The following is a 13,361-nucleotide window of genomic DNA, read 5'->3' on the forward strand; positions in this document are numbered from 1 at the left end:
AGGAAGAGAGGCCTCACCAGAAACTACATCTGTTGGTACCCTGACCTTAGACTTCTAGCCTCCAAAACTTTGAGAAATAAATGTCTGTTGTTTACATGGCTCAGCCCATGGTGTTCTGCTGTGGCTGTGCGAGCTGACCGAGGCAATCCCCACCATCAGCATCACTGTCACAATGTAAGTGCTTCTCCTCCTCCTCTTCCTTCCTCTCCTTAAAGAATCATCTCTCTTGGGATTCTCAAACCCACGCAGGCACCAGGATCTCAAGAGGGCTTCTCAGAACCCAGAGCGCCAAGCCCTGCCCTTGAGCTCCTGACAGTGGGTTAGGATGGGTGGGGGCTGTGTATCTGCATTTTCTCCCAAGCCTTCAAGTGTTGCTGTTGCTGCTGGTTCAGCATTTGGATGAAATCATTAAGCAAATGTTTGGCCAGATGAACTCATGAAACGGTCCAAGATTTCTTAGAACAGCAGCCGAGGATCATGAGCGTTTTGCATGGAGCACATCTGATCCTCTTAAACAACACAGCAAGCCACCCCCCCCCCACCCGCCCCACTCAACAGAAAGGGACTCCTCTTCCATAACTGGGAGGCGGGCGCTGTGAATGAGAAAGAGAGCCGGGCACTTTGCAGGCGGGGATCCGCCGGCTGACTCACATCTCCATTTCACCACAGCATGAGGAGGCGGGAGACACGAGGGAGGGAAACCAGCTCTGAAAAGCAGTGGAGCCCATCAGGGCATGCGGGGCAGGCACCCCAGCCTCTGATTCCGCCGGTTACATGAGCAACATTCACAGGGTGCACAGTCCTGTCATTCAACTGCATTCTGCATAGCTGTCTTCCAGAACCATGTGGGCACTTGATTGATCATCAAAATAGAGACAGATGGCCTTGCATTTGAGCTGGTACGGCACCTCTGCCAGGAGTGTGTATGAAGCATCCTGCCAGGACTCCCGTAGAAGGAGCGCCCCATGCCAGGGGAGTGCTGCCTGTGGGGATGGGTTAGCAGTGGGGACAGGCAGGGAGGCCACCTCCATGCCTTCTGTCCTGGATGCTGTGCACGGCTACTTCCCTGTAACACCAGTTACAAGGTGCTGCCCTGAAGAGTCAGACATTGCTCTTTTATATCCAGGGGCTTACCATGAATCAAAGGGCATTCGCTGTCATTTTCAAGCAATTTAAACAATGCTTTGACTTAAAAAGAATAAAAGGAACAAAGAAATGTATTATTTAATGACAAAAAAAAAATCTTTAAACCAAGACAAACACCGAGCCACAGCAGAGCCTAAAGGGGCAGAAGTGGCCACCAAGGAATGGAAGGTGCCAGAGCTCCCCCTAATCATCACTGGCATGAGGACGTCTCCCCAGATATTAACTACAGTCTTTACAGACCCATTAGCAAACCAGAAAGTCACATCCATGTCCATTTTGCTCTAAACGCCTGAAAGCCATGAGATGCGAAACCACAATCCAGGCCCACCACTATGAACGAAATAAGTGAACTTTTAATGGTGGTTATTAGACATACAGCTCAGTGTTTAGATTAAACTGGCTCATTTTCAAGACATCAAACCTGTACTTATTAGTAATGCCTAAGAGGAATATTAGTAAAACCATCCGTGCGCAGCAGTTCTAAATTAAAGGCCTCTCTTGGCTCAGTAAGATGTAAAAATTACTTCCAAATATAAATGACAGTCGCTTAGATTTTCAATCAACTGGAGATACCTGACAGTGTTTAGGGTCAAAAAGCATTGCCACAACTTAAAGCGTTAGCCAAAAAAAGAATTTGTTTCCACCCGAAACGACATGGTCAGCTGCATTGAAATCAAATGAGCCCCATCTCCACACAATAGGATTCACACGGAGCCTCGACCGGCATGTGCCACCCCCTGTTGACCCTTGACACCAGTCTGCTGCGAGAAGCCAGACAGAGAAGGTCACTATTGTGTGGTTCCTCTTCTATGAAATGTCTGGAACAGGCAAAGCCATGGACATAAAATAGATTAGTGGTTCCAGGGGGCCTGGGAATGGGGAGAGATAGTAGGGAGGGACTGCGGATGAGTGTGGGGGCACGGGGTTTTTTTTGGGGGTGATGAAATGCACACAGTACTGATGCTTGCCCAACATCGGGAACGTTCTATGGCCACTGAAATGCACCCTTGGAAGCGGTCAAAACGGTCCACATTGTGTGATACATACTCTACCACAGTTTAAACATAATTAGGCCAGCAGCTTTGCCCTCCATGTGGAGCACCACAGCCGACGCCAGGCCAGGTTACTGCCCTCCACTAGGGGACAGCAAGCCCCAGAGGGATGCCAGATGATGACAGGCCACCTCCGCAAGACAGAGACGGAAAGGACTTTCTGGAGCTGCCTCCTGCAACACCCTGTAAGGATGAATCACGGCAGGGTTCGTGTTGTTCAGGCCCCAGAAAGAAGGTCAGCAAACAGCAAACGAACGTGACCACAGCCCCAGCGCGAAGGGATGGATGGGGCCACGGGCGTGCAACGTCCCCCACCTCGTGTGGAACACATGGGTCTGTGCGGAAACCCACGTGGCCTCCCGCAAGCGTGCGCTCTGAGAACTCTTCTTACCTGGAATGGAGTCTGGCTGTGGTAGTTCTTCTGCTCCTTATTCCCGCCTCGGAAAAGCAGCACCCTGGCACAGCTGTCCTGCAGGTGGACAAAGAGAAGCCTGTTTGTGGCTCGGTGGCACACACGTGCTCCAAAGGACCTGCTCAGAGGCTAAGCTCACGGGAAATTGGGGATGTGCACATGTGAGGTTCCCAGGGGGCCACTCTGGGCATCAGGGTGGCGAGGGTGACGGGGAACAGCCTGCCCCCTATCAGGTGAGGCTTAACTTCTGCAAACACCTTGGATGACTTGTCAGAATCATTATAAATATTTAGTATGTGCACCCGGGGGCCAGACAACTGTACTTTTTAAGAATGCGTTCTGCAAGGCGTCTCACATGTGTGCATAACATACATAATAGGAAAAATACCGTAACAAAAACCCAAAAAGAAAGAGAAAACGTGAAGATACCTTAAATGTTCTAAAATAAGAGACGGAGGCGCCTAGACGGTTTAGTCAGTAAAGCATCTGCCTTTGGCTCAGGTCATGATCCCAGGGTCCTGGGATCAAGACCTGCGTTGGGCTTCCTGCTCAGTGGGGAGTCTGCTTCTCTCTCTCTCTCTCTCTCTCTCTCTCAAATAAATAAATAAATAAATAAATAAATATCTTTAAAAAATAAATAAAATGAGGGACAGTGAGAATGTATTCTAGAATATTCTTCGCCTAGAAAGTTGTAGGAAAAAACAAGGTAGACCCACAGAACCAATGGAGAAATACACCTAAGAACTTCCAAGTAGAAAATGCAAGTCCCAGAACTATAATAAAGCTTAATTTCTTTTATGTTTTAAAAGCCTCTACATTGTAGAAAAGAAAAGAGCATGTCTGGGAGTGAGCGTACCAGTGACCCGAATATGCTTTCCTGCAAAGGGGAAAGTGTTAGGGACTCAATGTGAGGACAGCATTGGTCATTATTTCTTATACTTCTGGGGGTTTTTTTATGCTTTTTAAAGACAGTATTCATTTTTTCTGTATTTTTACAGTGAAATTCAGACTGCCTCTGTCCATGTAGTGAGCACCTGCTATTTGCACACCAGTGTCCGTGCACCCTGCAGCAGGGGGCCCACCGGTGGCATGGGGGGTGGCGGCAACAGGTGCAGTGTACGTCGGCATCTCCAGCTCTCCCCGCGGAGCCCGGAGCAGACCCAGCAGGTGTGACCACCCCAGATGCAGCTATACCTGACCACTCGCAGTGCCCCTGCCCCAGACTGGAAGGGGACCATGACCCAGAGAAAGCTGGGCACAACCTGTGGGGTCACGGGCCCTCGAGAACAGGAGAGTAGAGATGAAGCTGGAACCCACAGACAGAATGGGGCCCTCTGCCTGGGGCTGGAGGGGCTCCACGGGGCTCTGTGTGGGGTGACTGAGGGTCCTAGTACTGAGTGCTGATGCCTGCAGGACCAGAGGTGGGTGGAAATCCACAGAATCCTCTATTTCAAATGGAAATCCCGCATCCTAGGGAATGTATGGTGTATGAACTCTGCCTCCATCAAGGTCCTGAATTAGAACAGTGGGACATGAGAACAAGGGACAGAGACAGAGACTGAGATGGAGAAAGAGTCATAGAGATAGACACACAGAGACAGATAGAGAGAAAGACAGAGATGGAAGACACAGACACAGAGACAGAGATAGAGAAACAAACAGAGGCAGAGAAAGAGACAGAGAAACAGAGATAGAGAGAGACAGAGGGACAGAGAGAGAGAAATAGAGGCGGAGAGACAGAGACACGGAGACTGAGAGACAGAGATGGAGAGACACAGAAACAGAAACAGAGAGAAGAGGACAGAGACTGAGGCAGAGAGACAGATATAGACACAGAGACAGAGAGAGACAGACACAGAGAGACACAGAGAGACAGGGCTCCACAGGGGGAAGGATCTCGTTCCAGGGCTCTGACACCAAGCCAAGAGCACGGCTGGGTCTGGAGGAGCAGCCCGAGCTCTGGGGAGCCAGCTGGGGCTCCGCCCACTCCATGACCTAGCCACGGGCCCCGGAGCCTCCACTGTGGACGTCAGGAGGAGGCCACCTGTGAACGGAGCAGACACGAGGGCATAGGGACCCCTGTTCCATGCTCCAGGCCGAGGGAGCAGTGGAGTGCGCAGGCCACTCCTTTAGCAGGGAGGGTGCACCTGAGGTCTGCAGGGAAGGGCTTCCCGGCTTCTCGGCCTCAGGCTGCTGGGGTCCCGGGGGCACCTTGGGGCTGACATCAGCAGCTCTGTGTTGAGCGCCTGTGTGCAGCGTGCACACTCTGCCACACTATTTGCATTTTATCCCCCGGCAGGTGCTCGTGTAATGCTTTGAAGAACTGAAAAAGCTTAAGAAAACTGGAAAAGATGTATCTGTGTTCAGGAAACAAAATCTTTCATAGGTGGGATGCGATTTCATCCAGGGTTAAAAGAAAAAAAAAAGAGAGCCGGCATTAGCTCAGGTGGTGACAAGCTCGGGACACCCTGCCTGAGGTCACAAGCCCAGGACAGACATAGGTCATAGCCCTGCCGGGCTCTTGCCATTTCATTCCAGAACCTCAAACTGCACCCTGGAGGCCAAATCCTGGCCAGCTGGCTTTGTACATGAAGTTTTATCCCCAGCTCCCGGGCTGCTCCTGCCAGGGCTGCCAGCGCTACCCGGCACCCACCTCTCCCCAAGTTCCCCTAGTTGGGTCCTCCTGCTTACAACCCAAAGGAAATCAGTTAAATCACTTCTACAAGAGCATCATCATGCCAGAGTGAGCAAAATGTCTGTGCTGAGAGAGAGGAGAGGGTATTTGAAGAGACTGAAGCTGAGAAAGGAGCTGGGACAGGAGAACAGGAGGCTACGACATTGGGGGTGGGGGGGTGGGGGATCGGGTGACCCAGGGGTCTCATCTGAACCGTGTCTGCACAGGGCCCCCGTGTGCCCAGGCCCAGCTCAAGGGGGTGAGTGAGCAGCCTGGGAGGCCCAGTGGCCGACAGTTCCGAGCCGGAGTGACCAGGCCTCCAGAGCCCGGCAGGACCCCCGAGTCTGCAATCCCTCACAAATGCCCCAGGGTGCCCAACAAGGATGCTCACTGAGAAGTCCCATCATAAACACTGAGAATAAATCCTCACCAGGCACTGCCTTTCACGCCCTCCCACGTGGGGCCCAGCCAGGGACCCCTCCCACCAAGGAAGACTGTGAGTCAGTATTAATCAACCTGACACACAGCCCATCACTCTCATATTTACCAGACTTCCGTGTGAGCTCACATCCCAGAGATACCTCAAAATTAAAGGGCAAATGGTTTGCTTGGCTTTGTAAGAATTACACTGTGTGTGTGCGTGCACACATGTACACACACACATGCCTGTGAGCATATGTATGTACATGTGTGTGCAGAAGTGTTGGGATGTGTGCACAACCCTACATGGATGTGTGGGAGGTGTGCATGGGTGCACAGGTGGGCAGGCTTTGAGTATGCACAGAGGGTGGGCACGTGTGCATGCACATGTGTGTTGGCATATGTGCATATACACATCTACATGGGCATGTGTGCAGGTGTGTGTGGGTGCAGATGTTTGTGCTGGCATGTGTGTGCATGCACGTCTGGGCGCACATGTATGCAGGCATGTGTGTAAACACATCTACATAGGCATGTATGCAGGTGTGTATGGGTGCACGTTTGTGCTGGATGTGTGTGCATGCACGTCTATGCAGGCGTGTGTGGGCGCACATGTATGCAGGCATGTGTACTGTGTCCACGCATGTGGCTTGAGTGCACGCCTGTGTGCTCTGTCATCCAGCATCCTTGCGAGGGGCCGACAGGAGGCCCGTTTCACAGACGAGGCAGCGGAGGCCCAGAAAGCTTAAATGAAAGGCCGCGGCTTCAGAAAGGGAGCAAAAGAGCAAGCTGTGACCCAGTGGAGTGGCTCTGGGGGCGCTGGCTGTCCCCCCAACCCCGCTCGGCAGCTGAGGTACCCCCTGAGGAACCTCTTATGGGATCTGCCGAGGTGCATCTCCATCCCCTTACACAAGTCAATCGTGTGTAGACGGAGAAGCAGTCTACATTTTTTTTCTTTGAGAGCCAAAGCATTGGGAAGAATATTGTTTCCACTGCCGATTATCTTCTTGGCAAGGCTTTCCATAGACACTGAACAAAACCACCCCAGCCTCCTCCCCTCCGCGAGGATCTCCAGGCTTGCCTGTCCCCAGCCAGGCGGGCCACCCCTCTGGGCCACCACCTCCTGCAGGAGCCCAGACGCCACCATGTTCATTTTGTGAAAACAACATGAAGAAGAAACAGACCCAGAAAGCACATTCACTCATGCACGCAACCAGTAGACACTGCCAGCCAGGCCAGGTACGGCTCCGGCCCCCAGCAGACACTGCACCAAGCAAACATGTGATGGAGTCAGTGAGGGCAGGTGGTCAGGGAGGCCCCCCCTCGCAGGAGTGGGTCCCTAAGCTAGCCCGAGACAAGGGAAGAGCCGGGTAACAATCAGGGAAGTGTTCCCAGCAGAGGGAGCAGCAAGTGCAAAGGCCCTGCTCTGGGCCGCAGGCAGCTGGAGTGAGGCGGCAGGAGACGAGCGCCCAGGAGCAGGGGCCTTCGGGGTGGTGTCAGGGGGCGCTCCCGTTCCCGGGACACCAGCTCGTCTGGGTGGGGCCACGTCACCCTGGTGTCTGCAGAAAGTGCATCAGAGAGATGCAAGCCCGGAGGGACGGCCAGTCGGGGGCAGGGGTGGCCATCTGGGGGAGGATGCCAGCGGCCTGGGCGAGGGTGGGAGGGGCCGCAGGGAGCTGAGGGTGCCCGGGATGTTAGGGGCTGCGGAGCAGGAGGGCAGCCTGGACCGCAGGAAGCCGCGGAGGGAAGGGGCTATTTACACAGTGGGGAGGAGCCACCTACGCGGTTTCCACAAGGCAGTGGACCGCGCCTGTGCCCTTGGGAGCCCCATCCCCAACCCAGGCAAGGGTCACAGGAATGCATCCCCATAACCTCAGGGCGAAGAAATACATGGGGTTTGGAAGCCCTGCTTTGCCGCTTACTGGCCGAGCTGCTGCGGGCCGAGCCTCCATCTCCTGTCCCGGATGAGAGGATGTCAACCAACAGCAGCCACCGAGGGCTCACTGGGGGATATAAAGGGAAAGACGATGTGGACGCCATCCTGCAGCAACATGCACCCCACCCCTGGGGTCCCCGAGGGTGACCACCCCCGCGATGGCCCTGAGGAGGCAGCCACCAGGCTGACAGGTGCTCCACTGCCACCAGAAGGGTCAAAGAGATGCGGCCCGTCTCTCCTCACTTGGCTCTCGCTGGAAGCAGAGGCAGGGTTTACCTCTCATGCTCCACACAAATTGGTCTGGCCCAGTCACCTTCGATATTTAAGACTCCCTCCCTTATTTCATTATCCAAGCCAGGAAAACAAACACCCTCCCTCTGGGTCTCCAGAAAAGCCAGCAAGAGGCTGAGGGACTTGGCAGATTAGACACAATTTGCTGCTTACAATCAAAGCCCTAATTAGCTGATTTCATAAGAGAAGAGAATATTCTGATCAGTGTGTTTTATTAGAAGTGTGCAGATGAGGCCTGCCTAAAATTGATAAAACACACACATCAAATCCATAAACCTGGACGCTTATAGATTTAATAAGGAGAGGCTTGGCAAGAGAATTAGCAGCAGCAGCAGGACTGTCAGCGCCAACACCACCATCACCATCACCATTGTCATCATCATCACCATCACCATCATCACCATCACCACCATCATCACCACCATCACCATTATCATCACCACCATCACCACCACCATCACGACCACCATCAACACCATCATGACCACCATCATCATCATCACCATCACCACTGTCACCATCATCACCATTACCACCGTTATCACCATCACCACCAACATCACCATCACCATTATCGTCACCTCCATCAACACCATCACCATCACCACCATCGTCACCATCATCACCATCACCACCATCATCACCATCATCACCATCATCACCATCACCACCATCATCACCATCACCACCATTACAGCTACCATTTACCAAGCATCCACTATGTGGCAGACACACCATATGTTTGTTTTCTATTTTAAGCCTCTTAGCAACCCTGACAGTTAGGTAGAATTATTCCCACATTACATTATGAGAATTCATTGCCCAAGAGAGACATGAGTTTGCCCCAGACAACACAGCAAGGTCATGGTCTAGGCCACACGGAGCCCAGACTGCCATGTCTCCTTGCACTGCAACTCCACTTCACTGTGGCTGCTTCTTAATTCCTCTCCCTGAACCCTATTCTAATGTTACCACACTGTGCCTCACCCCTGGAACAGTCTATTTCTCAGCATTATTTCCCCGACTGCTCTGTATGTGTGCCCTCTGACACCCCTTACTGCTTAAGGTTGCAAAGTGATTCCCCTTTGTCTGTACTGAGCCTGGCCTGATGCCACCATGTGAAGGACACACATGTAGAAAGGAGGAGCTCAAGACACTGGTGACACGGGAGGGCAGGGCTCTGGCCAGGTTCAGCGTGCGGTGCGCATCGGACGATGGCTAGGAGCCTCCACTGCTCCTGGCAGCTCACATTACAGATTCCTGGCAGACATGCAGATGGAGCTGTGCCTCTCTGAATCACACTGAGATCCAGTTTGGACCACTTCCTGCTGCATTTGTGAGACACTCTAATGGTTAGCGGAGGGACTAAAGGAGATTAAAGACCATGCTAACATCCCAGAAGGGTGTGAAGGATTCTTGAGGCTTGAGCCCAGAGCACTCACTGACTTCCCAACTGGACTCAATGTCCGGGGGCTGTGGAGCCACCGGGCTCCAAACCTGTGACCCTCCACAATAGCCTCTGGGAGGTAACTCAAGACAAGGGGTTCAATGCACCTCAGCATCTCTACCCATGCTGCAGAGGAGGATCACACAGCCCAGAGCAGCAGCAGGCTGACCCCAGGACCCTGGAGAGGAGACAGCTCTCACACCCAGGCTCCCTGGCACATTGGGAGGAAGTCGTTCAGCCCTGGAGCAGGAAGTCCATCCACACAGGTGTCTGGGGAGGGTGCAGATGCCGTCTTCCCCACCCAGGCTTAGCAAACGATGGCCCACAGCCCAACTCAGCTTACTGCCTGTTTTACAAATAAAGTTTGATTGGCACACAGCCACATTGTCACCTCTGCGTTGTCTGTGGCTGAGCTCACACTGCAATGGCAGAGTAGAGGACCGAGACAAAGTCCCTGTGGCCCACAAAGCCAAAAATATTTACTCAGCAGCCCTTTACAGGAAATGTTACCTCCTAAAAGAAAATACCTAAGAGAAAAACACTCCTAAGCTACATGGGGGAGAGTCTCCCTGAAGCCATCGGCCGAGGGGCAGGGACACCCGTGGGGCCTGTAGAGCAATGCCATTCACCCAGCCCATCAACAAGTCAGAACACAGATCACCACAATGTTTGAACCTTACCTAATAAAATACCACCAACGCTTTCAAAGACCATCTTGTCCACAATTATTTCAAGTGACAGAAAAAAAATTTCCTGTTTTTCTTTTTTTCATTCATGATAAATTATGCTTGAAATCTACTGGGGAATATTAAGGAACATTTTTTCCCTCTAAGGCAGCAATTAAGACGCACATGTCGGCACAGATGTTTTACCAGCCAAAGCCAAGCCTCACAATGTGTGTTTTCCTAACGTGGCCCAGCTAGGAATCTCCATGCTCACAAAGCCATCCCGACATCCCAACGCTGTGTAGCCCCTACTACCCCAGCTGCACGCAAATCCCACCGATATGTTTCCATGAAGGAGGAAGCCGGCAGCTCTGCAAAGTGCTCCTTGAAGCCCAGCTGAAACGCTACCCCAACTCCCTCTTGCTGAGCTGCTCTGCGTCCCAGACACAGGAGAGACCCAGAAAGGTGGCAATTTATGCTTCTGAGAAGGTGGGTCTGAGGGGGACGAGGTGTCAGTGGGGAAAACAGGCAAGGCAGGATAACAGCCTGGGCCGGGGCAGCTCCTTCTGGTTCTCTTGCAAAGGGCTGCAGGGCAGATAATACAACGAATGCTCTTGGGGGCTCATTAGGAGAAGGCTCGGCTAAGGGTGGGATATCTGAGTTGGGTCTAGAAGGATGCATAGGGGCTTTCCAGGGCAGAGAATCTAGGAGGGTTTCACAGTTGGAAGTAAAGTGGCTGGAGGGATCTGGTCTGGGAGGAGACAGGGAAAGGACGTAGGTGAAGATTTTACCCAAAAAGGTAGCGTTGGTACTTTGTTCTGTGAGGTTGATGACAGAGAAGATGAGCAAAGTACACACTGCCTGGGGGCCCCCAGAAGATCTCCCCTCTGCTCCTCCAGCTGGTGGAGCACCCCCACATTCTGCTCAGCTGCTCATTCTAGTGTCCAGGCCACACAACCCATCAGACTCACAGCTCCTCAACATCAGAGAGACAGGAAAGAAAAAAAGTTGGAGCAGAGAACATTTTCTATACTGGCGCTCAGGAGTTATCCTGATCTTGAGCCTCAAGGACACTGACCCTCACCCCCACCCCACCCCTGGTCCCGTGCATGTCCCTGAAGCAGTGGCTGCAACCCTTAGCTTCCTGGGAGCCTGGGCGCCTTCCCACCGTCTTCTGCCCACTGCCGTGTCTCTGGGTGGGATCAGCAAGGTGCTCACATGGTATAGGGCGCTGCTCTGAGCCATTCAAGATTCACATGCCTGGAGGGCGGGGGTCGTGTCCCACCCCTCAGGGCACTGAACAAGCTCATCTCCAGCTTCCCTTGGTTTTCGAACTACAGAAGAATAGGTGTTTTTTTTGTTCACATGAGGGATCCACTTACAGGTACAGCCCCCATAAGAATGAAAGCCACGTTCACGGCAGCATCATTCACAACAGCCGAGAGGTGGAAGCAACCCGAGAGCTCATCAAGGGGTGAGAGGATAAACCAAATGTGGTCCATCCACATAATGAAATATTACTGAGCCATAAAAAAGGACATTCTGACACCTGTGACACACGGATGAACCCTGGGAACACGACGCTCAGTGAAATACACCAGCATCAGAGGACAAATGCTGCAGGATTCCATTCATACGCAGTCCCCAGGGGAGTCAGAGTCACCGAGACAGAAGGTAGAGGGTGGGTGCCAGGGGCCAGAGTTTCCATGGAAAAGATGGAAAGTCCTAGAGATGGACAGTGCTGATGGTTGCACACCAACATGAATGCGCTTCATACCACCAGACGACATATTTACAAGTGGTTAAAATCGCCGATGCTTTCATCATGTACCTCTTACCACAGTTAAAAAGAAAAAGCGCATCAGGAGCGTGTTGTACACGCAAGGGTGGTAATTCACTTTGCTGTATGGGGGTCCCGGGGAGGTCTGGCGGGCTCCACAACTATCTCGGGAGCTCTATCAGCCACACCTTCCCCGGTGCACAGCTCCTCACCTCTGCATATCCCAGCAGACACCCACCCTGGGTGGGAGTTGGGGGGAGGTACGGGCAGACTTTACACCTTCAGCCAGGGAGGATGGAAACTAAGGATCCCCAGCTCCCCAGGTCTCTTTTGGAAAGAGGACAGTGTGGGGGCATGGCCTCTGGGGGGGGAGCAGACCTGTGCTTCAATCCCAGCTCTGGCTCTGTGACCACTCCCTCCTCTTCCCCACGACTCGGCTTCCTCTTTGCTATAACAGGGTAACCAACTCTCATGGCAGCCGGTGAAGACAGCACCTGTAGGGGCTGGTGGTGTCCCCCGCAATTCCTCTATGAAGCCATAACCCCAATGCGAGGGATTTGGGAAATGGGTGTTGGGGAGGTGTGGCGGGTTCGGGGAGGTCCTGACCTGACCAGATAGCCCCTGTCCGAAGAGACACCAGAGAGCTCCTGTTCTCTCCCCAGCAAATGAGGACACAGATAGATGGTGGCCGTCTGCACCCAAGAAAGAGCTCTCGGTAGGAACAGAATCTGCCGGCACCCTGATCTGGGACCTCCAGCCCCCAGGATGGTGAAAGTAACTGTTAGTTGATCCCCATCTGTGGGGCTGGGTTCTGGCACCTGTGCTGACCCGGACATCACCCTGCAGGGCACCCAGCATGCGGCCGTGCAGGGTGTATGGGGGAGAGTGTGCCCACGCGTGAGCCCCCACTGACCTGGTTGTAGAGGGCACAGATGTGCAGGGCCGTGTTTCCCGAGGCGTTCTGGGCCGCCATGTCCGCCCCGTAGAACAGCAGGTGCTCCAGGTGCTGCACGTGGCCATACCTGCAGGCCTGAAACAAGAGTCCACCTGTCAGTCGGAACAATACATTCGCATCTCTGAGGTCTGATACATGCTTGGCCACATCCCCCAAACCCCCAGGGTGGCCAAACACAGCCCACCCACCATTTTGGACCAGTGTCCCAAACACGGGGACACCCAGTGTCCTGAACCTCGTGGGGGGGCGTCCACCAGACCCCTGGCTGGGGATCAGGGTGGGGGAGCTCATCACAGGACCGAGGACTTATGCTGGGCTTCTGGCAGCAGGTCTGCGAGGATCCCTAATGCTCTTTTCACTTGGACCTGGGGACATGAAGCCCAGACACTCGGGGGGTCTTTCCCTGCCTTGGTGGCCAGCCCCACGAAATCCAAACCAGGATGCTCCATCCCTGGCCCTGCTCATCCCATCTACCTCACCCAGAGAGGGGGCATTGAAATAGTCAGAGAGGCACTGCTGTGTCCAGGGAGGGAGCTCATGCCGGCCTCCAGGCAACAGGCAGCCCCACTACTGCTCCAAATGT

At 53.3% G+C, this 13,361-nt stretch overlaps 1 protein-coding gene across 5 annotated transcripts in view; it reads right to left on the reverse strand.

The window, feature by feature from the left end:
- Positions 1–13,361, reverse strand: part of SHANK2 (SH3 and multiple ankyrin repeat domains 2) — a 510,376-nt gene that overhangs the window by 371,796 nt on the left and 125,219 nt on the right. For all 5 annotated transcript variants that reach the window (XM_072790331.1, XM_072790330.1, XM_072790327.1 and 2 more), the window contains exons 9-10: positions 12,737–12,853; positions 2,590–2,667 (exon numbers count right to left, since the gene is read on the reverse strand). In XM_072790331.1, coding sequence (XP_072646432.1) covers positions 2,590–2,667; positions 12,737–12,853 — 195 coding nt within the window. The remainder of the gene's footprint in view (positions 1–2,589; positions 2,668–12,736; positions 12,854–13,361) is intronic.

Source organism: Canis lupus, chromosome 21 (genome assembly GCF_048164855.1).
Source record: "Canis lupus baileyi chromosome 21, mCanLup2.hap1, whole genome shotgun sequence".
Classification (NCBI taxonomy): domain Eukaryota; kingdom Metazoa; phylum Chordata; class Mammalia; order Carnivora; family Canidae; genus Canis; species Canis lupus.